The sequence below is a fragment of the Lynx rufus genome, unplaced genomic scaffold (genome assembly GCF_022079265.1).
Source record: "Lynx rufus isolate CCGP_SWC_20201006 ecotype Redwood Valley unplaced genomic scaffold, mLynRuf1.p SCAF_13, whole genome shotgun sequence".
Taxonomy (NCBI): Eukaryota; Metazoa; Chordata; class Mammalia; order Carnivora; family Felidae; genus Lynx; species Lynx rufus.
This window is the reverse complement of record NW_025814827.1, coordinates 45,472,774-45,500,226: the sequence shown is the minus strand read 5'-3', so window position 1 is coordinate 45,500,226 and position 27,453 is coordinate 45,472,774. Positions and strand designations below refer to the sequence as shown.

The 27,453-nt window shown below is 52.1% G+C and overlaps 1 protein-coding gene across 1 annotated transcript; it reads left to right on the top strand.

Annotated features, from left to right (window-relative positions):
- MYH6 (myosin heavy chain 6) lies at positions 1-25,916 on the top strand. The gene is made up of 37 exons (XM_047074610.1): positions 1-201; positions 1,621-1,764; positions 2,006-2,162; positions 2,248-2,275; positions 2,556-2,667; positions 2,938-3,030; positions 4,111-4,174; positions 4,397-4,495; positions 4,967-5,070; positions 5,158-5,296; positions 7,028-7,296; positions 7,561-7,731; positions 8,924-9,233; positions 9,896-9,966; positions 10,241-10,328; positions 10,418-10,535; positions 10,681-10,804; positions 11,077-11,213; positions 13,045-13,300; positions 13,437-13,679; positions 13,829-14,005; positions 14,293-14,438; positions 14,684-14,774; positions 17,046-17,435; positions 17,752-17,878; positions 17,977-18,095; positions 18,474-18,670; positions 19,207-19,390; positions 19,571-19,736; positions 19,846-19,970; positions 21,094-21,402; positions 21,707-21,910; positions 22,826-22,951; positions 23,155-23,430; positions 24,596-24,691; positions 25,400-25,534; positions 25,893-25,916. Exons 1-37 carry the CDS (start codon positions 1-3, stop codon positions 25,914-25,916), a joined length of 5,820 nt encoding a protein of 1,939 aa, XP_046930566.1.
- Positions 25,917-27,453: the final 1,537 nt, after the last annotated feature.

Below are 27,453 nucleotides of genomic sequence, written 5' to 3'. Positions count from 1 at the left end.
ATGACTGATGCCCAGATGGCTGATTTTGGGGCAGCAGCCCAGTACCTCCGCAAATCAGAGAAGGAGCGTCTGGAGGCCCAGACCCGGCCCTTTGATATCCGCACTGAGTGCTTTGTGCCCGACGACAAGGAGGAGTTTGTGAAGGCCAAGATCCTGTCCCGGGAAGGGGGCAAGGTCACTGCTGAGACAGAAAATGGCAAGGTGTGTGGGGCAGAGCACCAGGGAAAGGGAGAGAAAGTTTGGTGGGGGGTGTATAAAGAGTGGGGCCACTTGCAATGGGAGCTGAGGGGCTCTGTAGGAGACCCAAAGCCAGCAAGGGTGTAGGACACGCCCCCCCCCAGAGGAGCCCAACATTTGAGTGAGAACTCTGACCTTTCTCAGATGGACCTGAGCAGATGTAACAGGGCACCATCCCAGGGATGCACATCCTTTGCCAGAGAGGATGCTGGGGCGGGGATGGGGGGACCTCCACTGGTTTTGGCCTCAGAGGGGTCCTGTAGATAAAGAAGACACAGACACAGCATCAAGTAAAGCTCCCTCTTGAATGTGTATCCCTCCCCTCTGTGCCTCAGTTTCCTCCACGGACCAACTCCCTCAAACCACAACCTCACCCAAACCAAGAGCAAAGTCTTAGGCCCAGAGGAACACAAAAAGTGGGAACTCTTTTTTTTTTTAATGTTTATTGATAGATCGATATAATTTATTGTCAAATTGGCTAACATACAGTGTGTACAGTGTGCTCTTGGTTTTGGGAGTAGATTCCCGTGGTTCATCAAAAAAGCAGGAACTCTTGAGCTGAACGCTCAGTCCCAGAGCTGGGGACTAGCACTCAGATGTCCACAGTCCCTGCTTCCTCAGGCCAGCCATGAGAATCGCCACTGGTCACTAGCAGCAGCTCAGAACCATTTGCCTTGAGACATGGTGACTGAATGTTGTGTACCAACAAGGTGTGCTATGACAGCCCACAGCCTGCTGGGAGCTTTGACTCTGATCCCAGCCTTGCCACTGGCTATCCACCCTGCCAGTAAACCATTTAATTATTCTATTCACAGCTTCCTCCACTGTAAAAAAAAAAAAAGAAAGAAAGAAAACAATGCTAGAATGCCTACCTGTGGGACCTAATGACATTAGGGCATGCAAACTGGTGCCAATCAAACCACACTGATAGTGACCAATGCAGAGCAGGGAGGTGTAGGAAAGGTGGGTGAGATGTTTTCTAGCAGGGCAAGGTTGACCCTGAGCAACTGACACCCTCAAGCACTGTCCCCAGGAGTCAGGTAAGGTGTGTGCACAGACAGGAGAGCTGCCAGCCCCGCCAAGTTTGCCCCTAGACAGTTGAAGCAGAGATGGAAAAGTGCTGCTCAAGCGCACAAGCTCTGGGGTCCTGGCAAGACACAGGGACTCTAGGATAGTACCTAGGATGGGAGGGAGAGTGAGCAGTAAGTTATGTGGGGAAAGAGTTGTGGGGGAGCTATGGGCACTGGTCAGAGAAGAGCTGGGAGATCGAGGCCAGGTTGTGGCCCGTGTCCTGGGAGGAGGTAAGTGGGTGAGGCTGGCGAGTACACAATAGCAAGGGTTCTGGTAGGAGTGTGGTCATCCCTGTCCATGCACCTTCCCCAGACGGTGACCGTGAAGGAGGACCAGGTGTTGCAGCAGAACCCACCCAAGTTTGACAAGATCGAGGACATGGCCATGCTGACCTTCCTGCATGAGCCCGCTGTGCTCTTCAATCTCAAGGAGCGCTATGCAGCCTGGATGATCTACGTGAGTATACATGACAGGATGCCAGCCTTGGATAGAGGCCAAAGGAGGCCAGGGCAACTCTCTCAAAGATAGGGGTCAGAACTTGCCCATGGGGCCAAGCTCCCCTTTGCCCCCTTCCTACCCCTGGTAGCTGCAGGAAGAGAGGAGCCAGCTGGGATAAGCAAGAGACTCCCCTGCCTGTCACCATCTGCCCCAGGCTTACCACTTTAGCCCCTCATGTCTGCCCTCTCTCCTACTCCAGACCTACTCTGGCCTCTTCTGTGTCACCGTCAATCCCTACAAGTGGCTGCCTGTGTACAATGCGGAGGTGGTGGCTGCCTACCGGGGCAAGAAGAGGAGTGAGGCACCACCCCACATCTTCTCCATCTCTGACAATGCCTACCAGTACATGCTGACAGGTGAGTCTAGCAGCCCTGACCTGTGCCCCCTCAGCCCTGTACCCCATGGACCTGACTCTGTTGCCTCTCTTCTTTCCTCTTCCAGATAGGGAGAACCAGTCCATCCTCATCACGTGAGCAAATGCCATCTACCCACACAGGGACTTGGGGAGGATCCAGGCTGATTCCTGGGGGTACAGAGGGGAGGAAGGTTTCAAGGCTGTGACTGTCAGGAGTGTGGGGAGCTGGGTTTTCAGAGGGGTGCCAGAGTGACCTACAATGATATGCAAACTCTGCAAGACCCCAGTGGAGGAGGTTAGATGGCCGGGATTCTGAGGGAGGAGGGTGCAGTGCTGAACTCTGAATGGAGCACAGAGGGGATCTTGGGTTCTGATGGGTCCCTGTTGCCTCCAGTGGAGAATCCGGTGCAGGGAAGACTGTGAACACAAAACGTGTCATCCAGTACTTTGCCAGCATTGCGGCCATAGGTGACCGTGGTAAGAAGGACAATGCCAATGCCAACAAGGTATGGAGTAGGCCACAGGCTTAGCAGAAGGGGCCTGTGGGCAGGCTGACCCAGGGGACCCCCAGCCTTGCCCTGGGGAACAGTGGGGACAGCACCACTAAGCCCAATGCTCAAGACCTTCCTGGCAGGAGACACATACTCTGATGTCCAAATATGGCCCTTTGGAGCCACAGGCCCACCTCCATTTCCCGGGACCAGAGCAGCCTCCTGCCCTCTCCACTGCTGGAGGTAGACAGAAGATAAACCCTCGAGGTTTTGCTGCTTTTGCAGGGCACCCTGGAAGACCAGATCATCCAGGCCAACCCCGCCCTGGAGGCCTTTGGCAACGCCAAGACGGTTCGGAATGACAACTCCTCCCGCTTCGTGAGTGCCCTTGATGACTGCTAACTGGCCTCATCTGGCCTTGACAAGAAAAAGGGGGCACTGTTTTCCTAACAGTCACTACACCCAATTGATCATCCTGTGTTTGGCTTTTGGTTACCAGCAAGTGTGTGTGTACACACACACACACACCCCAAACCCTCCCCACTCAGTCTGCCTCCCTGAGCTCTGAGAACTCAAGAAAAGAGACCCAGAGTCACCATGGCTGTTTCATAGCCAAGTAATGGAGCTGATTTTTGTCACATTCTAGATTTTCCTAATGACTGTTTACAAAGCTCTTCCACATGGGAAGGGGGAAGAGAGCATAGGTGCTGGAGCTGATTTCCGAGTTTTCCACCTACCCAGAAAGTCTCCATGCTTAAGTCCCAGCTCCCTTATCTAAACTCCCTACCTCTAAACAGAGGTAGTGGGGCACCTGGGTGGCTCAGTCAGTTGAGTGTATGACTTTGGCTCAGATCATGATCTCAAGGTTCATGAGTTTGAACCCCACATTGGACTCTCTGCTGTGAGCACAGAGCCCACTTGGGATCCTCTGTTCCCCCTCTTTTGCCCCTCCCCCATCTCTCTCAAAAATAAATATTTTTTTTTTAATTTTTTTTTCAACGTTTATTCATTTTTGGGACAGAGAGAGACAGAGCATGAACGGGGGAGGGTCAGAGAGAGAGGGAGACACAGAATCGGAAACAGGCTCCAGGCTCCGAGCCATCAGCCCAGAGCCCGACGCGGGGCTCGAACTCCCGGACCGCGAGATCGTGACCTGGCTGAAGTCGGACGCTTAACCGACTGCGCCACCCAGGCGCCCCAAAAATAAATATTTTTAAAAAAAGAAACAAAGGTAGTAATATTTACCTTCATTCCCATGTTGTTGTTTCTGCTCAGAGATATTTGGTAATAGGGGAATAGGCATCCTTTTCTCTGTTTTCCTGATAGTAAATTGGGACACCAAATAAGTCATTAACATTTCCAGAACTATTCAGGGCTTTTTGGGTTGTGTTGAGGTCCAAGATCTCCATTCTGTCCCTTCTGGTCAGTTCCCTCACTGTTTGTCCCATCCGCCCCCAGGGGAAATTCATCAGGATCCACTTTGGAGCCACTGGAAAGTTGGCTTCTGCAGACATAGAGACCTGTGAGTATGACAGGGAGCCCTGCCCACCTCTCTGTGTCCTCTATCTCAGCCTTCTTTCCCAGCTAGCTGGGCGACCCTATCTTAACATTCCCTCTGCATCTCCTTGCCTCTTCCCCTGCTTTCTCCATTTTGTTATAAGAGCCTTTCTTCCCTAATCTCCATCATTTTGTTGGATTGACTCTCTCTGTTCTTACCTGCCTTCCCCCCATCTCTGCACTTCAGATCTCCTGGAGAAGTCTCGGGTGATCTTCCAGCTGAAGGCTGAGAGAAACTACCACATCTTCTACCAGATCCTGTCCAACAAGAAGCCAGAGTTGCTGGGTGAGGCCACCTGATGCCTCAATGCCCACACTGCCCTCCCCTACAGGGCGGGTACCCTCCTTCTCCTCACTTGCTCCTGCTCACCTCCCTCCTCCTTTGGTCTGCTCAGTGGCTTTCTCTTCCTCCCCCATCTCAGACCTGCCTGAGTCTCCTCTTGCTTCCTTTCCTACTTTTTCTTTGTCATATTTCTTCTCCTCCTCCTAGTCTGTTTCTTCCTTCTCCTCTTTGTGCCTGCCCTACTCCCAGGTATCATTCTCCCACTGTCCTCCCTCCCTGGGTCTCCTGTCTACCTTTTCATGTCTTTTTGATTCTCTGCATGATCCTTGCTGACTCTCCTCCTCTCTCCCTGCTCCCGGTCCTCTCCTCTATTATCCCTGCCCCACCCCCACGGTGTCCCTCTCCCAACCCCTCTCTGTCTGTCTCTATCCTCTTCCATCCCCTTGTCCCCTGCCCTGCTCCTTGCCTGGACAGATATGCTGCTGGTCACCAACAACCCCTACGACTACGCCTTCGTGTCTCAGGGAGAGGTGTCTGTGGCCTCCATCGATGACTCCGAGGAGCTCGTGGCCACGGATGTGAGTAAGGAGGCAGCGTGAAAGCTCCTGAGGGCTCCTGTACCACCCAATCCAACCACCCTCTTTGCCTCTCTTGCTCTTTCCCAGAGTGCCTTTGATGTGTTGGGCTTCACTCCTGAGGAGAAAGCTGGCGTCTACAAGCTTACAGGTGCCATCATGCACTACGGCAACATGAAGTTCAAGCAGAAGCAGCGGGAGGAGCAGGCCGAGCCAGATGGCACTGAAGGTGGGGCAGGGAAGGCAGGTGCTGTAAAGGCCTGAGGTGCTGGGCGTTCACTTGTCATGAGGAGATAGTCCACTGGGAGCAGGGTCTCCCAAGCTGCATCCAAAAGTGGTATCTTTCAAAAATTCTTCAAGAGCTGACAACCTAATTTATTAAGACTATTAGGACCATAAAATAGAGAAAGTTAGAGGAAACCAGAAGTACGAGAAGTACATGGTTAGAGGGCAGCACCTTTTCCCAGAAGGAGGCTCTGCCCTCACCCTCACCCCATCCACCCCTACCAACAGGCTTTCTCCTTGTTAGAGCCTAGCCAGAGGCCACCCACTCTCCCCAGACAGGCCTGCTCCCTAGGGACCTGAGGCTTGTAGGGTAGATGGATGGGGTGAGAGCCAGGGAGGGGCGGGGACATGGGGAAGGTGGGCAGACAGGGAGGTCCCCCACAATCTTGCCAACTCTTCAATCCCAACTATGAGTTGGGGATGCTTCCTCCTGGGCCCAAGACTCACCCAAGCTCAGGAAAGCAGACTCTGAGCTCTGTGCATCCTGATCATTAATGCGGTATGTATGCAAAGGGTCCCCAATCCTTGGGTGAGCCCTGTTCGGACTCTGTGCCATGTCCTGTTTGGGAGGCAAAGGCCAGGGGTCAAAATACAGCTTGACATCGACATGTCACACATTTCACTGGACCTCAGTTTCCTCCTTAGTGAAATGGAACAACAGTCCCTCCTAGCTCACTCTGGGACTATGGTAACATTTCATGGAGAAGGAGATATGAGGTGTATAGGGCTAGACAAATGCCTAAGAATGTTCCTCTTAGCCTATCTTCAAGGACCACTTATCTGTGTCTATCCATATCAAAATGCCAAGCCTGGGTTTCATGACAGCATGTTACAAGCTACCATAAAATTCTTGAAATTAAGTCAAATAAATTTCCTCTAAACAGAGATTGTATGTTGGGGGGGATGTAACACATTGTTAGAAACCTTGATTTCCCAGCTGGTCAAGTTGGTCAACACATGGATTGGGGCACCTGGGTGGCTCAGTTGGTTAGGCATCTGACTTTGGCTCAGATCATGATCTCACGGTTTGTGAGTTTGAGTCTTGCATGGGGTGAGCTCCAGCTCAAGGTACTTCATGTTCCATGCTGACAGTGCAGAGCCTTCATGGGATTCTTTCTCTCCTCCTTCCCCTCTCTCTGTCCCTCTCAGGATTCTCTCTCTCTCCCTCTCTCTCTGCCTATCGCTCACTCACACCCCCTCTCAAAAATACATACATACATACATATTAAAAACAAAACAAAACAAAAATAAAAACAAACCCAAAAAACCCCACATGGATTAAGAGTAGAATGGGCCCAATCCTGGGCCAGATCCTGGGATGGAAGAAAGGAGGCAGGGAGCAGCACATGTCTCTTCTGTCAACCACAGTGTCTGCCCTGGAGACATGAAGGGACAGTGAGGGCAAGGATGAGCTCACAGCTGTGCTGGTGAAGGGCTTCGCCCAGGGACGCCCAGTAGATGCAAAGACAGAGGCAAGAGGAATTGCTGGGTGGTGGGAAGTTCTGGACAGATGGAGAGGCCTGGGCTGGGTGCCCCTGGCAAGACTTGTGCCCTTCCAGGCCTGGATTTGCAATTCTTTAGTGACAGGGGTCAGACTCAATGCTTCAGAAAAGCTCTGGGGCAGGCAAAGGAGGTCTGTGGAAAGTGCTTGCTTAGTTATTTCCTTCCCCACCAGATGCCGACAAGTCTGCCTACCTCATGGGGCTGAACTCAGCTGACCTGCTCAAGGGGCTGTGCCACCCTCGGGTGAAAGTGGGCAATGAGTACGTCACCAAGGGGCAGAGCGTCCAGCAGGTGTATTATTCCATTGGGGCGCTGGCCAAGGCAGTGTACGAGAAGATGTTCAACTGGATGGTGACACGGATCAATGCCACCCTGGAGACCAAGCAGCCACGCCAATACTTCATAGGGGTCCTGGACATCGCCGGCTTCGAGATCTTCGATGTGAGTTGGGGGAGCCTGGGTGTGGGGGGAACAGTAACTCACTCATTCGCACCTGTGACCATCATGGCCAGGAGTGGGAAAGGCGGTGGGGCTCAGCGGTGATAAACACATCATCCTGTCTTCCAGTGGGGGCTCCCTCTCCCTGGCCTGACAGAGGAGGGGTCCGGCCACACTCCTAACTGGGCTGGGGCACAGGCCTGGGCTGACCCCACTGTCCTCTCAGACCCCTGCCTGCCTGACCCGCTCCACCCCTGCCCCCTGCAGTTCAACAGCTTTGAGCAGCTGTGCATCAACTTCACCAACGAGAAGCTGCAGCAGTTCTTCAACCACCACATGTTCGTGCTGGAGCAGGAGGAGTACAAGAAGGAAGGCATCGAGTGGGAGTTCATCGACTTTGGCATGGACCTGCAGGCCTGCATCGACCTCATTGAGAAGGTGCTGCCTCCATCTTGCCACCTGTGTGTGTCACCTTCCCCTGTCATCCCAGACAGAGTGGCAGTACTGTCCCTTCTACAACCAGGATACTGGAGTCCCCAGAATCCCAAGCCTCTCTCAGACCCAGCTTCTACCCACTGTAAAGTCATGGGCATACAGAGGATGAGCCCTTTTCTTCTCTCCCCAGGACCTAAGAACTTGTCCTGCACGGTGGTCACCTCCCAGAGTCCTAAGAAGGAGATTTAGTGAGGAGAGGACTCTTGGTCCCTCTGACTTCCATGAGAAGCATCATTCATGGAAAGATCCTAGGCTGAAACTGGAGACATTTGGTTTTCCCTCCTCTTCCTGATAGCAGAGAATAAGCCTGTTTCAGCCCCTCTTGTCTATAGACTCAGAAGAGACAAGGATGTGAGGTGTGAGGCTCCCAGTGCTGGCTTGTTCTCAGTGTGCCTTTGCACTTTGTTGATACAGACCAGAGCTTGGAATAACTACCCTCACCCAGCCAGCCATTGCCCTTCAGAAAATGCGAGCTTACCAGAAGCTTTGGGTGGTTATCCAGGGTGCTGCTCTTCCAGAAGCCTCAGAATTGCCTGAAATTATATGAAGAGAGAGAGAGAGAGAGAGAGAGAGAGAGAGAGAGAGAGAGAGAGAGAGAGTATGAACATGCCTTTTTCCAGGGAGACATCTTTAGTTTAATCAAATTCTCATTACAATTCCTGCCCCAAGAAAAGTCAAGAATTACCATCCTTTCTGAAGAGCAGGATGTTGTACGGAACCTGGATCCCTCTAACAATCCCTTGAAGAACTGTTACCCATCATATAGACAGGGTTCTGGCCTGTCCCTTAGTCTGGCACCTCTGACACATACATACTCCTTGCCCTGGGGCAAGGAGTCTTACAAGAAGAAGGGACTTGCTGCAAGGCCTTGGGACCTTGCAGGACAACTGGGAGCACAGGGCTCTTTGTTAGGTCCACTGGGGCAAAAAGAGGTTATGTAGGCCAGAATAGAATTGGATTTAGGTTGATTCCAAGAATATTAGGTTCCTATACTGTGACAGAAGGTGCCAGCACAGAGTTTCTGTAGCCTGCCCGCTATACTGGGCTGTAGTCTTTCCTCTGGTAGGGTGTGGGACTCTGGAATCCTGGGAGTGCATGCAATGATGCTCTCTCTGCTTCCTCCCCTTGCTCTCAGCCCATGGGCATCATGTCTATCCTGGAGGAGGAGTGCATGTTCCCCAAGGCCACTGACATGACCTTCAAGGCCAAGCTGTATGACAACCACCTGGGCAAGTCCAACAATTTCCAGAAGCCACGCAATGTCAAGGGGAAGCAGGAAGCTCACTTTTCCCTGATCCACTATGCTGGCACCGTGGACTACAACATCCTGGGCTGGCTGGAGAAGAACAAAGACCCACTCAACGAGACAGTGGTGGGCTTGTACCAGAAGTCCTCCCTCAAGCTCATGGCCACACTCTTCTCCTCATATGCTTCTGCTGATGTTGGTAAGAGGGCAGCCCCTGTATTGGGCCAGAGCAATTCTTAAGTTGTGAGGGGCCAGGGTCTCACTGCTTCAAACCATGTGACCATAGAGGCAGAAGGGAGCCTGCTTTCCAGTCACAGGATGGGGGTCAGGAGATACCACAGGCTGTACCTGATCTCTGAAAGTGCCATTTTCCACTTTGTGCTATGGATATTGGTGTACATGTCGTGTGTCTCCTCAAGACTGTGAGCAACTGGAGGTCAGTGAGGGTGTCATGCATCACTGCACCAGGCCCAGCATAGCCATGCCTGTAAGAGGATCACTGAACATCTGGTAGAACAAGTGAGTGTCCCGTTCAGAGAAGGAAAAGAGAGGGTGTGGATTGGAATGAGGAGGATGAACTATGAGAAGGAAGGTAGACCATGGAAAGATGTAAGCATGAAGGGCGGAGTTAGAAGGTGGGAGAAAAGCACTGGTATTATTTCAGCATATACCATGTAGCAAGCAAACTTATCTAATCTTCATCACATCTTTTAGAGGCAGTTACCATTCTCCTCCTGGAAAACCTAAGACATGGAGAATCACTTTGTGAAGTCACATGGCTAGTGAGGGGCAGAACCCTGCCCTGCCAAAGGATTCCTCCACTTTCAGGCTCTGGCTTCTCATCTCTTTTCTTGTTATTAGGGGACAGCAGTAAAGGCAAAGGAGGGAAGAAAAAAGGCTCATCCTTTCAGACAGTGTCAGCCCTCCACCGGGTAAGAAGGACACAGAGATGCCAAGAGGCCCATGGTGGGCAGGCCCAGCCCTTTGGCTGTCACCCTAACCTGATGCTCTGAGTTTGGGAATGAAAGAAGTTAGAGTTATGTCGTCATTTTGGGCATGGGAGTTGTACACAAGCCTGAATTCACATCATAAATTATATGTCAACTCTCTGTCCCTTGGAGAGTTCTGGAGACAGGCTGTCAGGGGCTCAGGGACCAAAAAGATGGTTCTTGTGGCTTCTGAGTCCCCACTCTCATCCACCCCCAGGAGAATCTGAATAAGCTTATGACCAACCTGAGGACCACCCACCCTCACTTTGTGCGCTGCATCATCCCCAATGAAAGGAAGGCTCCGGGTGAGCGATGTGTAAGGGTCTAATCTAGAGAGGGTACTTGGCATCCACTTGCCTTGAGGTTGACCCTTTCTCCTCTTTTCCTGCTGCAGGGGTGATGGACAACCCCCTGGTCATGCACCAGCTGCGCTGTAACGGTGTGCTGGAGGGCATCCGCATCTGCAGGAAGGGCTTCCCCAACCGCATCCTCTATGGAGATTTCCGGCAGAGGTGGATACAGGGTGCCCTGGAGCTAAGGAAACAGGGGGAAACTGGGAAGACCTGGTGGGGAGGGGAGTCCACAGGTGGCCCTGAATGCTGTGGGCAGAGCAGGTCAGCACAGAACGTGGGTGACTTGGGGCGCCTCCCTCTCCAGGTATCGCATCCTGAACCCAACGGCCATCCCTGAGGGCCAATTCATTGACAGCAGGAAAGGGGCAGAGAAGCTGCTGGGTTCCCTGGACATTGACCACAACCAGTACAAGTTCGGCCACACCAAGGTGGGTCTAAAGCCCCACAGCGTGGAGTTGCAGGACGCCCAGCCATGTTAAGTGGAGCAGCTAGGAGTTTAGAAGGCAGGCCTCTGAATCCTGGCTTCCTGAATCAACCCAAGGGCTGGAACCCAGGCTTCCTTTCTGTCTTCTTTTTCATATTTCACTCTGAGGTCTAGGATATATGGGTGATGGATCCCCTAGGAGCTCAGTCAGCACCTCCCACCCACTTCCTCCACCCTAGCTACCCTTCTCTGAGGCTGTGGCTCTCTTGCCCACAGGTGTTCTTCAAGGCGGGGCTGCTGGGTCTGCTGGAGGAGATGCGGGACGAGAGGCTGAGCCGCATCATCACCCGCATCCAAGCACAAGCCCGGGGCCAGCTCATGCGCATTGAGTTCAAGAAGATCGTGGAACGCAGGTGAGGTGAAGGAAAGGGAAAGGCTCTCCCAGATATATAAGAGGCAAACAAGCAGTGCTAACTGGTGTGGGTCAGATGACCTGAGATCAAATTCTGGCTTCACCACTCACTAGCTGGCTTGAGCAAGTGACTTTACCACTCTGGGTCTCATTTTGAATTCTTTGAAAAAGAAAAAAAGAAAATTCTTCATAAGCAAATGCAAATTAAGCTTCAATGAGATACCATTTAAAAACACTAGATTGACAAAAATCAAGAAGTCTGTAAATTAGTGCAACCTCCCTGAAAAAACAATGTATTATCTCTTAAAGATGGACTATTGTATGGGGCGCCTGGGTGGCTCAGTCAGTTAAGCGGCCGACTTCGGCTCAGGTCATGATCTCGCTGTCCGTGAGTTCGAGCCCCGCGTCGGGCTCTGTGCTGACAGCTCAGAGCCTGGAGCCTACTTCAGATTCTGTGTCTCCCTCTCTCTGACCCTCCCCTGCTCATGCTCTGTCTCTCTCTCTCTCAAAAATAAATAAATGTTAAAAAAAAAAAAAGATGGACTATTGTGGGGCACCTGGGTGGCTCAGTTGGTTAAGTGTCTGGCTGTTGATTTCAGCTCAGGTTATGATCTCAGTTTCATGGGTTCAAGCCCCACATCATGCTCTGCGCTGACCACGCAGAGTCTGCCTGGGATTCTCCCTCTCTCTCTGCCCTTCTCCCCCACCCCCTGCTCACACTCTCTCTGTCTCTCTCAAAATAAATAAATAAACGTTTAAAAATATTTAAAAAAAAACAAATATAAAGATGGACAATTGTAGGGGCACATGGATGGCTCAGTTGGTAGAGCATGCGGCTCTTGATCTCGGGGTTGTGAGTTTGAGTCCTGTGTTGGGCACAGCATCACTTAAAAAGAAAAAAAAGATGGACTATTGCATACCTTCCAATTCCACTTCTAAGTGCATTCCCACAGAAACTCCTGCACATGTACGACATGAGACAAAAAAAGAATATAGCATCATTGACGAGCAGCAAAGATTTGGAAACAACTCCAATTTTCATCCCCGGGGGAATAGGTAAATAGTAGAATAGTTGTTCAGTGGAATATTATAAAGCAATGAAAGGAGGGACTTACAACTACATGGTACAATGTGTATGAGCCTCAAAAGCATACTGTTGAGTGAACAAAAGCAAGTCACAGCAGGATACATACAGTGTAATGCAATTTTTATAAAACTCAGAGATAACAAAAAACAGTGACATATTGTTTAAAGACACATACGCATTGAGTTAAAGTATGTTTTGAGAAAGTAAGGAAATGAAAAACACAAGATTCAGGATAGTGGCTACTTCTGGTGGGGGGACTAGGAAAGAGGATGGAGAGAAGCACACAGGTTGAATCAACACTGATAATGGCTCTAGTTGTTGTTCGAACAATTGATAGGTTCATGGTTCGTGATTTTATTTCATGCTTCATAATTTACATATATGCTATAGATATTCTTACCTGTGAAATACAAGTTTTAACACATTTGCAGTTCTTATGGGATTAAAAACACTGAACTTAGTAGACATTCTGAGTGGCGTAACTTTCATTACTACTAGTGCCCCAGCAGGGAAGATATAAACTGTCCTCTAGTTGAATTGTTCAATTAATAAATATTTATTGAGTAGCTCCATGATCAGTGAGGTAATGTTGGAGTGGGGGTGTATATCAAGGCGCAAGACAGGGCTCCAGCCCTCTGGTGCCTGCGAACTTGCTTAGATGGGCTGGGAGCCAACTGCAGTCGGTCCCATGTTTGGGAAGTGCTCTTTCTGAATGCTCTTTCCTACCTCCATGTTTCCTTCCCAGGGATGCCCTATTGGTAATCCAGTGGAACATTCGGGCCTTCATGGGGGTCAAGAACTGGCCCTGGATGAAGCTCTACTTCAAGATCAAGCCACTGCTGAAGAGCGCAGAGACAGAGAAGGAGATGGCCACCATGAAGGAGGAGTTTGGGCGCATCAAAGAGGCGCTGGAGAAGTCAGAGGCTCGCCGCAAGGAGCTGGAGGAGAAGATGGTGTCCCTGCTGCAGGAGAAGAATGACCTCCAGCTCCAAGTGCAGGCAGTAAAGCCACGCAATTATCTCTTCATGCCTCCCCCTTTACTCCCCTGGATTATAGCCCATCTCATCCCCAGGGACTAAGGTCCTGTGTCTCTTCTCTCTTTAATCACCAGTTCTGCTCTCCTTCCTCATCTCCCAGGAACAAGATAACCTCAATGATGCAGAGGAGCGCTGTGACCAGCTGATCAAGAACAAGATCCAGCTGGAGGCCAAGGTGAAGGAGATGACAGAGAGGCTGGAGGACGAGGAGGAGATGAATGCAGAGCTCACTGCCAAGAAGCGCAAGCTGGAAGATGAGTGCTCTGAGCTCAAGAAGGACATTGATGACCTGGAGCTGACGCTGGCCAAGGTGGAGAAGGAGAAGCATGCAACAGAGAACAAGGTGAGGGCAGCTCCTTCTGGCTCCAGCCCAGGTCTCCTCAGGATTCCCAAACCACAAGGTGGTCCTGGTCCTTGGCATTGGACATACCCATAGACATCTCCAGGCTGGTGACCTCTGACCCTGAATGGGATGGGGTTCTTGGTCGGCAGGTGAAGAACCTGACAGAGGAGATGGCTGGACTAGATGAAATCATCGCCAAGCTGACCAAGGAAAAGAAGGCTCTGCAGGAGGCCCACCAGCAAGCCCTAGATGACCTTCAGGCTGAGGAGGACAAGGCCAACACACTGACTAAGTCTAAGGTCAAACTGGAGCAGCAGGTGGATGATGTGAGTAGTAAGAGCCATGCTCTGTCTCTCTCAGGTCAGGATTTTGCAGGTAACATCAATGACCAAGGAGTTCCTGGTACTTAGAGCTAACCTCTATGACCCCTGAAGCCTCTTTGCCCTCTGCAATTCCTCACTAGACTAGGACTCAGAATTTTTTGTGCTTGCAGGGATTTCTCTGCTAGTTTGACCGCCAATCCCGCTGGACTTTGACTTTAGAAGAGAGCAGAAGAGCATGTATTGTGGATCTCATGTTTTCTATACCTTGTTTATTTTCTTCTCTCCACCAGCTGGAGGGATCCCTGGAGCAGGAGAAGAAGGTTCGTATGGACCTGGAGCGAGCAAAGCGGAAGCTGGAGGGTGACCTGAAGCTGACCCAGGAAAGCATCATGGACCTGGAGAATGACAAGCAGCAGCTTGAAGAAAAACTCAAGAAGTAGGAGCCTGGGGTGTCCCAGAGGGGCAAATGGAGATGTCTGGCCTGAGGGTTAGAGCACAGGATGCCACAACCCCACTGGCCATGACTGTCCCCGGGCACAGTGTGAATGAGGAAGTCAAACAGCCCTCCCTCATTCACCCTCTGCACCAGTGGGGAGGGGACTTGTCCTAGCATGCCAGGCAAGAGAAGAGAATGGGCACAGAGGATGGAAGACCACCTGTCACCCCTCCCTTCTCCTCCAGGAAGGAGTTTGACATTAATCAGCAGAACAGTAAGATTGAGGATGAGCAGGCACTGGCCCTTCAGCTGCAGAAGAAACTGAAGGAAAACCAGGTGAAGTTCTTCCTGGTGCAGCCAAATGGGGAGCTCAGTGGTGAGGCAGCTGAGGCTGCAAGAGCTCTGTAGGGTTCCAGACAGCATCTACAACTCCAGGCGGCCTTGGAGACACCATGCCCCCTGACTTGGCACTTGGGAACACCAGCCTTCCCCCATTAGAGCAATGAGTCTTATTTCAGCAGGGCTATTCTGGGAGGCAAACAAGCCTACTAAAAGGGCTCTCTTGATGAGCTGTGCCCTGTCTCATGGGTTTTTTTCCTCCAGCACAAATGACAGGGTTCAAGTCTCCTCTTGCTCTTCTTCTGGTACTTTTTCCCTCTACATGGAGGTGAGGAGGGCCTTCATGGAGCACCTTCCTATGGAGTGCTCTGATCATACTCTTCCCAGGTACTGACCCTATGGTATTCAGTCAACTCCTACAACCCTGAGCAATTCACTTCCCCTTGCTGAGTCTCAGATTCTCTTCTCACCTGTGAAATGAGATAATAGCACCTGCCTTACAGAAGGCCAGAGGAGATAATGTTTATAAAACCACTTAGACAGCTAGCAGTCAGCCTGCCACTAGCTAGAAGGTGTTCTTTTATTTTCTCCATGGCCTTCTCATCCCTCTTCAGGAGGAGATTAAATTAACAGCCATAGCCACCCTTACTTTTAGTGCACCCTGAATTTTAACGTGCTTTTAGTCCTGTGTTTGTCAGAAGAGCCCTGGAAGCAAGGCAGACAGGTACTGAGATCCCATTTTATAGCTACAGAAGCTGCATGGCCAGGTCTGGACATAGTGGCCACAAAGACAGCAGGTACTCAACTATTACAGGCAAGGCCTTATCCTCTGATTTTCTGGTCACACTGTGGCTATTGGAGAGCATTGATCTCTCCTCAGCATTCGGGGCCCATGGTCCAGGCTACAAGTGATACATGAACACAATTCCACTCATTTGGGGAGCTGCTCAGGGGCTAGCCTGCCTTCAGTGATAATTTACCCTTCCATTTTCTTGGGTGCCCCTCTCAGTTATAGCCAGAATATTAGGACATTCTCCAGGTTCTTCTATTTGGGTCTAGGCAAACTCTTTGGCCCTTAGACCCAGAACAACAGTGCTATTATCCTCACCAGGTCTTGGCCATAGGCTGAGGCCCTCCTTCTTCCTGCCCAAGCTCTTGCACATAGTCCTACCTTCCTCATCTTGAGAGCAGAGGCGTGGTGGCCCTCTCTCTCCTGCTCCCAGGGCCCACCCACACACATTCCATTAACACTGTCCTCAACCACAGATTCAGGGATTCCACTGATTGATACTCCTTTTTGCTCCTGGCTGGTCAGGGAACAGATCAAAATGAAAGATGGGACATTCTCCCAATTTAGTCAAGGCCAAGGAAAAGGCCAGAAAAATGAGGTAGGGGCATGATGATGAAAAGGCCAACTTTCTAGCACTCACCTGGCCTGGAAGGGAACAACAAAAGTAGAACCCACCCTAGACATAAATAAGGCAACCCCTGGAGAGTGAGGAGTATGGTTGACTGGACTTCGTGGTGAACCTGGAAGATTACAAGCATTAAAAAAAATTTTTTTAATGTTTATTTTTGAGAGAGAGAGAAAAAGAGAGAGAGAGAGAGAGAGAGAGAGAAAGAGCGTAAGTGGGAGAAAGGCAGAGAGAGAGGGAAACACAGAATCGGAAGCAGGCTCCAGGCTCCAGAGCTGTCAGCACAGAGTCCGATGTGGGGTTTTAACTCATGAACCGTGAGATCATGACCTGAGCTGAGGTCAGACGCTCAACTGACTGAGCCACCCAGGAGCCCGGATTGTAAACATTTTGATTGTTTTCAGGCATATTATTGCAACTGTTTGTAAGATACAAGCACCAGCTTTCCTGCCTTATGTTTAGCAGAGCAGAGTCTAGTGAATCTGTGGAATCTTTGAGATTCAGGATCTCACAGGAGCTCTGAATCCCCATCTGAACACAGATTCTCTGGATTCAGGGCTGCAGATTCTCAGACTGAGTCTAAATGTCTCTAGGAAGTGCTTTGAGGATTCAGCTTCAACCAAATTGATATTGATGGTCTGTGCATCACAGAATGTCTAGCAGCACCCCTGGCCTCTACCCACTAGATGGCAAGTCATGACAAGCAAAAATGTCTACACACATTGCCAACTATCCCCCATGGCACAAAACTTTCCCTAGTTGAGAACCATTGGTCCGGAGAGACCTGCGTGTTCTAGAGACCTGGGGTGGGGTCTGCAGGCGGTGGGTCTGAGCTTTCTGTGTGCCGGCCCAGGCTCGCATCGAGGAGCTGGAGGAGGAGCTGGAGGCTGAGCGCACCGCCAGGGCCAAGGTGGAGAAGCTGCGCTCAGACCTGTCCCGGGAGCTGGAGGAGATCAGCGAGCGGCTGGAAGAGGCCGGCGGGGCCACGTCCGTGCAGATCGAGATGAACAAGAAGCGCGAGGCCGAGTTCCAGAAGATGAGGCGGGACCTGGAGGAGGCCACGCTGCAGCACGAGGCCACGGCGGCGGCCCTGCGCAAGAAGCACGCCGACAGCGTGGCCGAGCTGGGCGAGCAGATCGACAACCTGCAGCGTGTGAAGCAGAAGCTGGAGAAGGAGAAGAGCGAGTTCAAGCTGGAGCTGGATGATGTCACCTCCAACATGGAGCAGATCATCAAGGCCAAGGTGGGCTGCCCTCTCACCCTTCTTGCCCCCTTCTCTGTCTCGGTGGCCTTCCTTCCACTGTCTCTGCCCTGTCTTCTCATCGTCACCCCTTCATCACCTCTTGGTCTCTGTCTTGCTCTCTCCCTCACCCTCCCTCCTTCTGCCCACAGCTCTTCACCATCTCTCCTTTAGTTCATGTACCCCTTTCAGACTGTTCCTGTCAGCACCTCTCTTTTTCACCTCCCTGATCCCTGTGCTCTCCCCACCTTGGCCTTCCCATCCTTTCTCTGGTCCACCCAGTCCCTTTCCATGACAAGTTGTCCCTTACTGCCTGAAGGCAAACCTGGAGAAGGTGTCCCGGACACTGGAGGACCAGGCCAATGAGTACCGTGCAAAGCTGGAAGAGACCCAACGCTCCCTCAATGACCTCACCACCCAGCGAGCTAAGCTGCAGACTGAAAACGGTGGGTGCCCCTCACCAGCCCTGCGCCTTCCTGAGGGTCAGGTACCAATTGCCCCCTTCCGTAGCCCACAAATTCCTCCCTCTTGTTCCCACCTCCAGGGGAGCTGTCTCGGCAGCTGGATGAGAAGGAGGCACTGATATCCCAGCTGACCCGAGGCAAGCTCTCCTACACCCAGCAGCTGGAGGACCTCAAGAGGCAGCTGGAGGAGGAGGGCAAGGTGAGGCGCAGCTAGGGACAGTGGGACAGGCTTGATGGCAGTGCTGGACAATTAACATCAAGACCAGGAATAGGGACCTAGAGACTGGAGAGAATCCTCTGTGGTGGAAAGAGCCCAAATCTAGCTTCCTCTACACTCCAGCTAAGCCACACCTCAACATCATCGAATGCCTCTTTCCTTATTTGTAAGGGGGTGGGGTGGGCAAACTGGGAGGCTACTCCAAGATGCTGAGATTCCACACCAGCCCTCACTCTAATTGAGGCTGGGCTTGTTTGAAGTCTATGGATATGAAAAGGATCTAGAGAATGATGGTGGTGGGGCATTCCCTCCTCCCTTCCTTGGAAATGAGCCTGTCTGTCAGTGCCCACCCCTCTCCAGGCAAAGAACGCCCTGGCCCATGCACTGCAGTCAGCCCGACATGACTGTGACCTGCTGCGGGAGCAGTACGAGGAGGAGACGGAGGCCAAGGCTGAGTTGCAGCGCGTCCTGTCCAAGGCCAACTCAGAGGTGGCCCAGTGGAGGACGAAGTACGAGACAGATGCCATCCAGAGGACTGAAGAGCTCGAAGAGGCCAAGTGAGTTCAGGGCAGTCCCCCACCCAATTCTAAGAGGGGAAGGAGCAAGACAGGCAGAGTGGGCATGGGAAGGAGATCTGAGGAGGGTGGAAGAAGCATGGGGGCTAACAGAGATGATTGAAAGGGAGCCTGGATCTTGTGTTCTGAGTGAACCTGGCTGGCCCTGACTCACTTCCTGTGACGCATGAGCTTTTGGCTCGGGTTATACCTGATGCTCACGTATAAGACGAGCAAAAAGCTTGTTGGTCAGAGGAGCTTCCATCGATCAGCCTGGTATGGGGAGGGGTGGGGGTTGTCACCCAGAGGTCACTGCACGTAGGGAAGACATTCTGTCCTAGGCACTCGCAGGCTTAGGTTGCTCGAGGCTAGGGACGCAGGGCCTAAAGGGCTGTTCAGGGTCCCAAGGTATTGTGGGGAGGAGGATTGGGTCAACCTGGTCTGGGGAGGAGGTGGTTCCAAGGTCCCACTGTTCCCAGGTAGAATCACACACACACACACACACACACACACACACACACACTAACTGCCCCGGGCAGGAAGAAGCTGGCCCAGCGGCTGCAGGACGCCGAGGAGGCCGTGGAGGCCGTCAACGCCAAGTGCTCATCCCTGGAGAAGACCAAGCACCGACTGCAGAATGAGATCGAGGACCTGATGGTGGATGTGGAGCGCTCCAATGCAGCTGCCGCAGCCCTGGACAAGAAGCAGAGGAATTTCGACAAGGTGGGCCCAAGCTGGAGGCCGCAGCCAGGGGCGGAGCAGGGAGGCCAATGTCACCGTGAAGACTGGGACCTCCTCCTTGAGGGCAGGGGAGGAGGCTGAGCCCAGCCCAGGGACCTGGGCAGGCCCTGGAGCGGGGCTGGGGCGGGGCTGGGGGCCACGCAGTGAGCCAGGTCCCCGCAGATCCTGGCCGAGTGGAAGCAGAAGTATGAGGAGTCGCAGTCAGAGCTGGAGTCCTCGCAGAAGGAGGCGCGCTCCCTCAGCACAGAGCTCTTCAAGCTCAAGAATGCCTACGAGGAGTCCCTGGAGCACCTGGAGACCTTCAAGCGGGAGAACAAAAACCTTCAGGGTGCGCTGAGGCCTGAGAGACCAGGGAGGGGCGGGGGAGGGGGGATGGGGAGGGCCACACTGGGCAGGGAAAACTCAGGCTTTGGGCTTTCTGGCCCTCTGACCCCCAGAGGAGATCTCTGACCTGACTGAGCAGCTGGGAGAAGGAGGGAAGAATGCACATGAGCTGGAGAAGGTCCGCAAGCAGCTAGAAGTGGAGAAGTTGGAGCTGCAGTCGGCCCTGGAGGAGGCAGAAGTGAGAGGCTGTTTCTGCCCACACCCCTACCTCATACCCTCTCCTACTTACCCTGTCTTGTTTCTGACTCCCCACTCTCCTTCACCTGGGGGTGGTGCTGACCCCAAGACAAAATTTATTAGCTCCTTTTTTAGTCTACCTACTATCTGGTACCCATGACTACCTCCAAAGCCAAGGTCTGCACCCAGAAAATCATCCCAGTCTGATTATAAGTCATAAGGTTATGTTTCCTATCATGTTTATAAAGTGGTTATCATAATAACCCCTCAGACATTAAGTGGGCTTCAGAGTCAAACAGATCTGAATGTGAAATTTGGCTTCAGAACCTCCACTGTGTCATTGGGCCAGTTTCTTAACCTCTCTGTACCTTCTTTTACTTATCTCTAATGGAATTAATTGTACATACCTAATAAGATTTTATGCGTTATTACTAAGATTAAATGAGGTAACAAACTTAAGCACTTAATATATATTTGCTATTATTACTGTTCATTTTTAAGAACCTAGGGAAAGTCCTGAGTTAGGGGGTTTCTAACATTTTTCACTAAAGGGTAAGTGACCCAGGAAACAAAGATAAAGTTTGGAATATGTGGTCATAAAAATCTCCCACTTTTCTTTTTACATTTATTTATTTTTGAGAGACACAGAGAGACAGAGCGTGAGCAAGGGAGGGGCAGAGAGACAGAATCAGAAGCAGGCTCCAGGCTCTGAGCTGTCTGCACAGAGCCTGACCCGGGGCTCGAACCCACAAACTGTGAGATCATGACCTGAGCTGAAGTCGGACACTTAACCAACTGAGCCACCCAGGCGCCCCGAAAAACCTCCCACTTTTCTATGATGTTTAGAGGGTCAGGATTACGCAGTGTTGGTACTAGAGTGTTTTGGCAATTGTGAGGTTCAAACCCTTTCCTTGACAGAGGAAACCCAGAGCATCCTGCACTTCCTCTGCCAGGGCACCCTGGTGGTCTGGGATGCAGGTCTCACCTCCTGCATCTTTTCCCAGGCCTTCCTCTCCAGAGGCCGTAGTCCTGGCTGATACCCTGCATACGTTTGGCCTCCCTCCCCACCTTGCCCTGTGCCCTGACTGTCTGCCTTGAACCCTCTCTCCCCCACCCTCTCCCAGGCCTCCCTGGAGCATGAGGAGGGCAAGATCCTCCGGGCCCAGCTGGAGTTCAACCAGATCAAGGCAGAGATTGAGCGGAAGCTGGCAGAGAAGGACGAGGAGATGGAGCAGGCCAAGCGCAACCACCTGCGGGTGGTGGACTCGCTGCAGACCTCCCTGGATGCAGAGACACGCAGCCGCAACGAGGCCCTGCGGGTGAAGAAGAAGATGGAGGGCGACCTCAATGAGATGGAGATCCAGCTGAGCCAGGCCAACAGGACAGCCTCAGAGGCCCAGAAGCACCTGAAGATTGCCCAGGCCCATCTGAAGGTAAAAGAGGTTGGGACGCTCAGAAGGGAGCTGCCCACAGGTATGATGAGGGCCCTGGGCTGACACAAATGAGAAAGTGGGAGCCACCCCCCTCCTGGACTTGGAGGCTTGAGGAAAGAAAAGCGACCAGATCCTAAGCATGTCCTGGACCAGTCCAGCTTTCAGGCCTAGAGAATAGATGAGGGGATGTGCCCCTTTGCCCTCTACTGGACCGAGGGTTTGAACATGGCATAGGGTGTGTCAGACCCCAAATAGGAAGCCTTGATGGGATGGGTGCAGGTCTCTCACATGCTTTCCCCCGCAGGACACCCAGATCCAGCTGGACGACACAGTCCGTGCCAACGACGACCTGAAGGAGAACATCGCCATCGTGGAGCGGCGTAACAACCTGCTGCAGGCTGAGCTGGAGGAGCTGCGGGCCGTGGTGGAGCAGACGGAACGGTCTCGGAAGCTGGCGGAGCAGGAGCTGATCGAGACCAGCGAGCGGGTGCAGCTGCTGCACTCCCAGGTGAGGAGGTCAGGGGCCGTGTGGACAAACCTGCTGAGTGGCAGAGGCCGGGACACCACAGAAGCTTCTGAACCAGATGCTCTGAGTGAGTATGTCCAACCAGAATGGCAAATTGCTTCATCTGTTGGGCCATCTCTCATCTGTCAGTCATGGCTGTCGGAATCACTACCTTGAGAAGAGGGCCTACACTTAAAAGCTAATGGGGTCGTGATTGGTTGGCGAGATCCACCAAAGTCACAAATCTGGGAGTGGTGAAATGCGTGCTGTCTTGTCATCTGGCATCCCTGATCTGGAGGACAGCCCCCAGATTGCTCTGTAGAGGGAGATGTGGGGCATTTAACGAAGTACAAGTGCATCTACTTGTAAGCCAAATTCTCAACGGAACACCATTTTTCTGCAGTCCCATACACAGTGACGTCAGCTCTTCTCTGCAATGAGTTTTCGTGTCCATCTTACTGCAGGGTCCTGTGGGCCTTTTTGCTGTAATCTAGTATGTGTGGGAATGATATCATCCACTGACTCCACCCCCTCTTCATTACTCTACTATATTCTTTCTGCAACTGTAATCATTTCCAGGATATTGTCCTGGTAAAAAGTTGTTCCCATTTTCCCTGCAATATTTTCATGCTCCTGAATAGACACATTACGAAAGATGTCAGGAGAAGAATTGCAGACCTTTCGCTGCTTGAAGTCTTTCTTCAGAGCTGAGTAATTTTAGGTAAACCTCAAGAACATATCCGTTTTCATAAGAAAAGGGAAAGCTGATACAAAACATGGAATACACAATAACAAAGGATACAAGGAATAAATAAAAACAAGACTTTAAAAAAATGACTGGTTTTAATTTTCTGTGGATACAGGTGTAGAATCAAATAACAAAGTATCTACTTGATAGTTTTCTCTACATGTATCTAGAACACCAGCCTCATCAACCAAAAGAAAAAGATGGAGTCAGACCTGTCCCAGCTTCATACTGAAGTGGAGGAGGCCGTGCAGGAGTGCAGGAACGCCGAGGAGAAGGCCAAGAAGGCCATCACGGATGTGAGTGACTGCTCCCCTTCCTGCCCCCGCTAAAGACATGGGGCCCTGGGTCCAGGCCAGGCCACTGTGCCGCGGCAAGTTGACTCTGTAGCTGCGTGAGTCTGAGGGCCTCGGGAAACAAACGCCACGATGGGAAAAAGGTGATCCTCAAGGGACAAGAGGCCCCGGGCCTCTGTTCTTTTACACGTGTCTCCCGTCCCCAGGCTGCCATGATGGCAGAGGAGCTGAAGAAGGAGCAGGACACCAGCGCCCACCTGGAGCGCATGAAGAAGAACATGGAGCAGACCATCAAGGACCTGCAGCACAGGCTGGATGAGGCCGAGCAGATCGCCCTCAAGGGCGGCAAGAAGCAGCTGCAGAAGCTGGAGGCCCGGGTGCGGGAGCTGGAGAATGAGCTGGAGGCCGAGCAGAAGCGCAACGCGGAGTCGGTCAAGGGCATGAGGAAGAGTGAGCGCCGCATCAAGGAGCTGACCTACCAGGTGCGGGCGTGGGGGCTGCTCTAGGGGGCAGTTGAGAGCGAATGTGAAAGTGCTTCTCTAATCCCACCTCCCAACCCACACAGGCCCCACGCACATGCACTTTCCAGGAATGCCACCCGACCCCCCTGGAACCCATGTCTTGAGAAGCTATCTTTAGATTAATTTTCTTTCACATTCCCTGGAGTCAATTTGTCTTGAGTCCATGATTTTTCCTAGTGAATGCAGAACCTACCTCTACTTCCTGAAAATCTTTTAACCAGCAATTTCCTCAGGATTTTTTTTTAATAACCTAAAGTGCTACCATTAAGGCTTTAGCACAGCCCAAGGAACGCTTCTACTGGCCTGAAAGGGGGGGGACATAGTGTAGCACTTTAGGGATAAAAGTCAGAGATGGGAAAAGACTCAGATCTTCCAAGGAGTTTCTGGAACAACAGATAGAAGGCCTTAGATAAAGAAGATCCCAAAATGTTCTAAGACCTGCATCTGCATAGCTCAGAGCTTTTGCCCTTGACCTGTTGTTTTCACAGTGTGCCTGGGAAGGAAGGACAGAGAAAGGGGGTATTGATTCATTTGACAGTTGGATATGAGAGGCACAAGAAGGAGACACAGCTATAGAACTGCAGATGTACTGCAAACCTAAGGGCAAGTGGTATCCTAGCACATGCAATGATGTGGAGATAGGAATGATCAGGTGACAGTGATCTTGTATAGTGCCCAAATCTGACCCAGTACAATATATATATGATAGGTCAGAATGGTCTGGACTATGATAATACCCTTTGTTCAGGGTTCCTCATTAGTCCTCTCAGCTCACTCTAAAGCCACTGGCCAGGAGCATCTACAGTGCTCCAGGTTGGAACTGACACAGCCCCGATGTCTCCATGTTATCAGATGAAAGAATTCTGTTTGGTTCTGGGCCCCTTCCCCCACTTCCAACTTTAGCGCTACAGCCCTCTTTGCCTTTTAGATCTGGACTGAGGACCTTGCTGTGGTCCTTTGACCTATAAGTAGCAACAGAGGTAGAATCCCCCACCCCCTCATTGACCTGGCCCATGGGAGGGAGAGGCAACTAAGGCCTAGGGAGGAAAGTGATGTATTGAGGGAGGGAACAATGATTCTACTTGTTCCTCCTCTCAATTGGCTTCTCCCATCCATCCACCCCCAGACGGAGGAGGACAAGAAGAACCTGCTGCGGCTGCAGGACCTGGTGGACAAGCTGCAACTGAAGGTCAAGGCCTACAAGCGCCAGGCAGAGGAGGCAGTGAGTTCATGGTTTTCTCCATTCTCTGTCAACATACCTCTCATGTGTGAGAATTGACAGGTGTCCGCCTCAGCATGGGGACTGGACGTTCCACATGCTCTGGGTGCTCAGAGCTATGTCAGGCACCCTGAGCAAACAAAAGCAGTGCTTTTGGGTCAAATAGACCCAGGACCTGCCTACAAACTGCTTATAATCCATACACCAGTAGGCCCAAGAGAAAGCAGTGCCACTGCTAAGCAGGCCAGGGGGCCAGACAGTGCTGAAGGCTGGAAGGTGGCTATGGAATTGGGCCCAGAGAAGGACCTGACCATAGAGCAGTGGGGAGGACTCCGGGTGGGCAGCAAAGTGTGCAAATAAGGTGTTAATGCTCACATGTGTGCAGGAACCCTGCAGTTGGGAGCATCTATCAGAGTTCTGGTTGAGCAGGTGCAGTGAGGCTGGGTTCTGAAAGAAACCAGACCAGACAGTATCTAATGCATCTTGGGCAGTGGGTGGCCATGAAGGATTCTGAATTCTGGGCAAGTTGAGGAGGATGCCAAGCCAGGAGCAGGATATCCTTGGCAAAGCTGATAGGGGAACATAGTTGGGGATGAGAACACCAAGCCCCTAGCTCAGGGACAGGGAGTCCCTCAGATTGGGATGCTCAGTATTTCCAACCCCCGCTGCCTCTCACTTCATCCTCTCCCGCCCTAACCCCCGCCCCTGCAGGAGGAGCAGGCCAATACCAACCTGTCCAAGTTCCGCAAGGTGCAGCACGAGCTGGATGAAGCAGAGGAGCGGGCGGACATCGCCGAGTCCCAGGTCAACAAGCTGCGGGCCAAGAGCCGCGACATCGGCGCCAAGGTGGGTCCCTCCTCTGGGCCCCACTAGTCACCCCATGTCAACACACCCGCCAATATCAGTGCCCCTCAGAGTGGGCACTCCTTACCCTATAGTGTGACAGACCTGGGGGTCCCACAGCTCCCATGCCTGAGAATCCCCTTCCTACTCAGAGTGGCCCGTACAGACTGGCACCTCTGAAGAAAGCCCAGTTCCACCCCCTAAACTACAAAGACCTGCAAATGAGAACCAAGATCCCTGAGGCCAGAACCTCTCCCCCTAAAGGCATCCCCTTTAGGCCCCTAAAAGCCCTGGAGATTCTTCCCCACACCCTTCCTCCCTCTTGCCAGCTGCCCCCTCACACCTTTTATTCCTTTCTCAGCAAAAACTGCATGATGAGGAGTGACACTGCCTCTGGAACTTCATTCTTGCCAACCTGTAATAAAGATGAGTGCCAGACTCTGCCTGCTCCCTGTCCTTTCCACCGCCAGCCTGGAGCTCTTAAAGCTCCTGAGAAGAGGGAGTCCCTGTCCCTGTGTCAGAGCTGTGGGAACCAAAGCATTCCACATCTACAGAGGAGGAAGTCAAGGCCCAGAGAAGTGAGGTGTCCTCCCTGAGTCCCAGTTCTGCTCAGTCAACCATACAAGGGAGCAGAGGGAGAAATGTCAGGAGAGAAAACAAAGGCACCGGAGGGGTGAGCTAATTCTATGTGCTGGGAGACAGAATTTTAGTGTCAAAGCTGAAGCTACCCTCCACCTACCCCAGCTCTGAGGCTGCAGGGGTTACAGGTGTCCTGAGATACCCATTCCCTCCTAAATGAATTTCCCACTGACACTAGAGAGGCTCAGGGCTCGCTGGGGATGGAAGTTCATAAAAGGGTTGACACAGGCCCCTTATGAGTAACCCACAGGGTGCCCCCCCCTCCCTATCATCCTCAGGCATAGTCAGCTGGGGCCCAGGTCTGACCTCAGCCTCTATGGTCAGCCCCTCATCATGAGGGGATCCCGAGACACTGGAGCCAGCTGCTGCTGACCCTGAATCAACAGGCACTGTGGACCAAAGCTGGGCATTGCTCGTTTTAGTTTGGCCTTCCAAACGGGCCCAGATGAGCACAGGTGTATGTGCAGGTGCGCACCATAGATCACACTCCCACTCTCTCCGAGCTCCCACCAGGGACAGTCTGGCCCAGGTCATACAACTGCCCAGGGGACAGACAGGGCTGGCCCCTCTCCCATTCTGCTCCAAGCAAATGCCTGCCCCCTGCTGGGCTTTATGGGCTCAGGTTCTCCTGACCATCTTCTCATCCCTTCGCCTGGCACCCCATCTCCTGAACTGACCTGGCTAAGCCCCTCCTATGCCTCCTCTGAAGCGTTGATCCCAACTCCCCCAAGGGTGGAGAATGGACTGTGCATGGAGCCCTGAGAATGTGGAGAAACCAGAAAAATACAAAATCTGACTGGTTCTAGCTCTGGAGAGGCTGCCAGTACTGGTGAGAAGCCAGGGAGGACATGAGGACAGGAAAATCGGAGCAGTCAGACCAAGAGAGACCCATGATTATCACCAAAGGGAGCAGAGCAGCTCTTCCAGAGTTCCAAGGTTCAGGCAGGGGTTGGGGTTGGGGGCTGCATCTGGAAGGAGCACCCCAGAGAAAAGGAAGTTATTTCAGGGTGGGAGCAAACCAGCGTTAGAGGTAGAGCAAGCCACTGAGCTAGGTCATGTGGGCTCTATAGGGCTATGCAGGGACATCCCAGCTGTGCTGGACTATCATGGGCCAGGCAGGGCTGATTCCTGGGCTGTGGCAGTGCCTGTTCTCCAAACCCCCTTAGCCAAACTCTCCCACAGCATTTATGTGGGCAGTCATGACTAACCTGTCTCCTTCCCAGTCTGTGAGAGCTCAAGGACAGGCCCACCTGTCACTCCTGAATCCCTGGGGCCCGGCACAG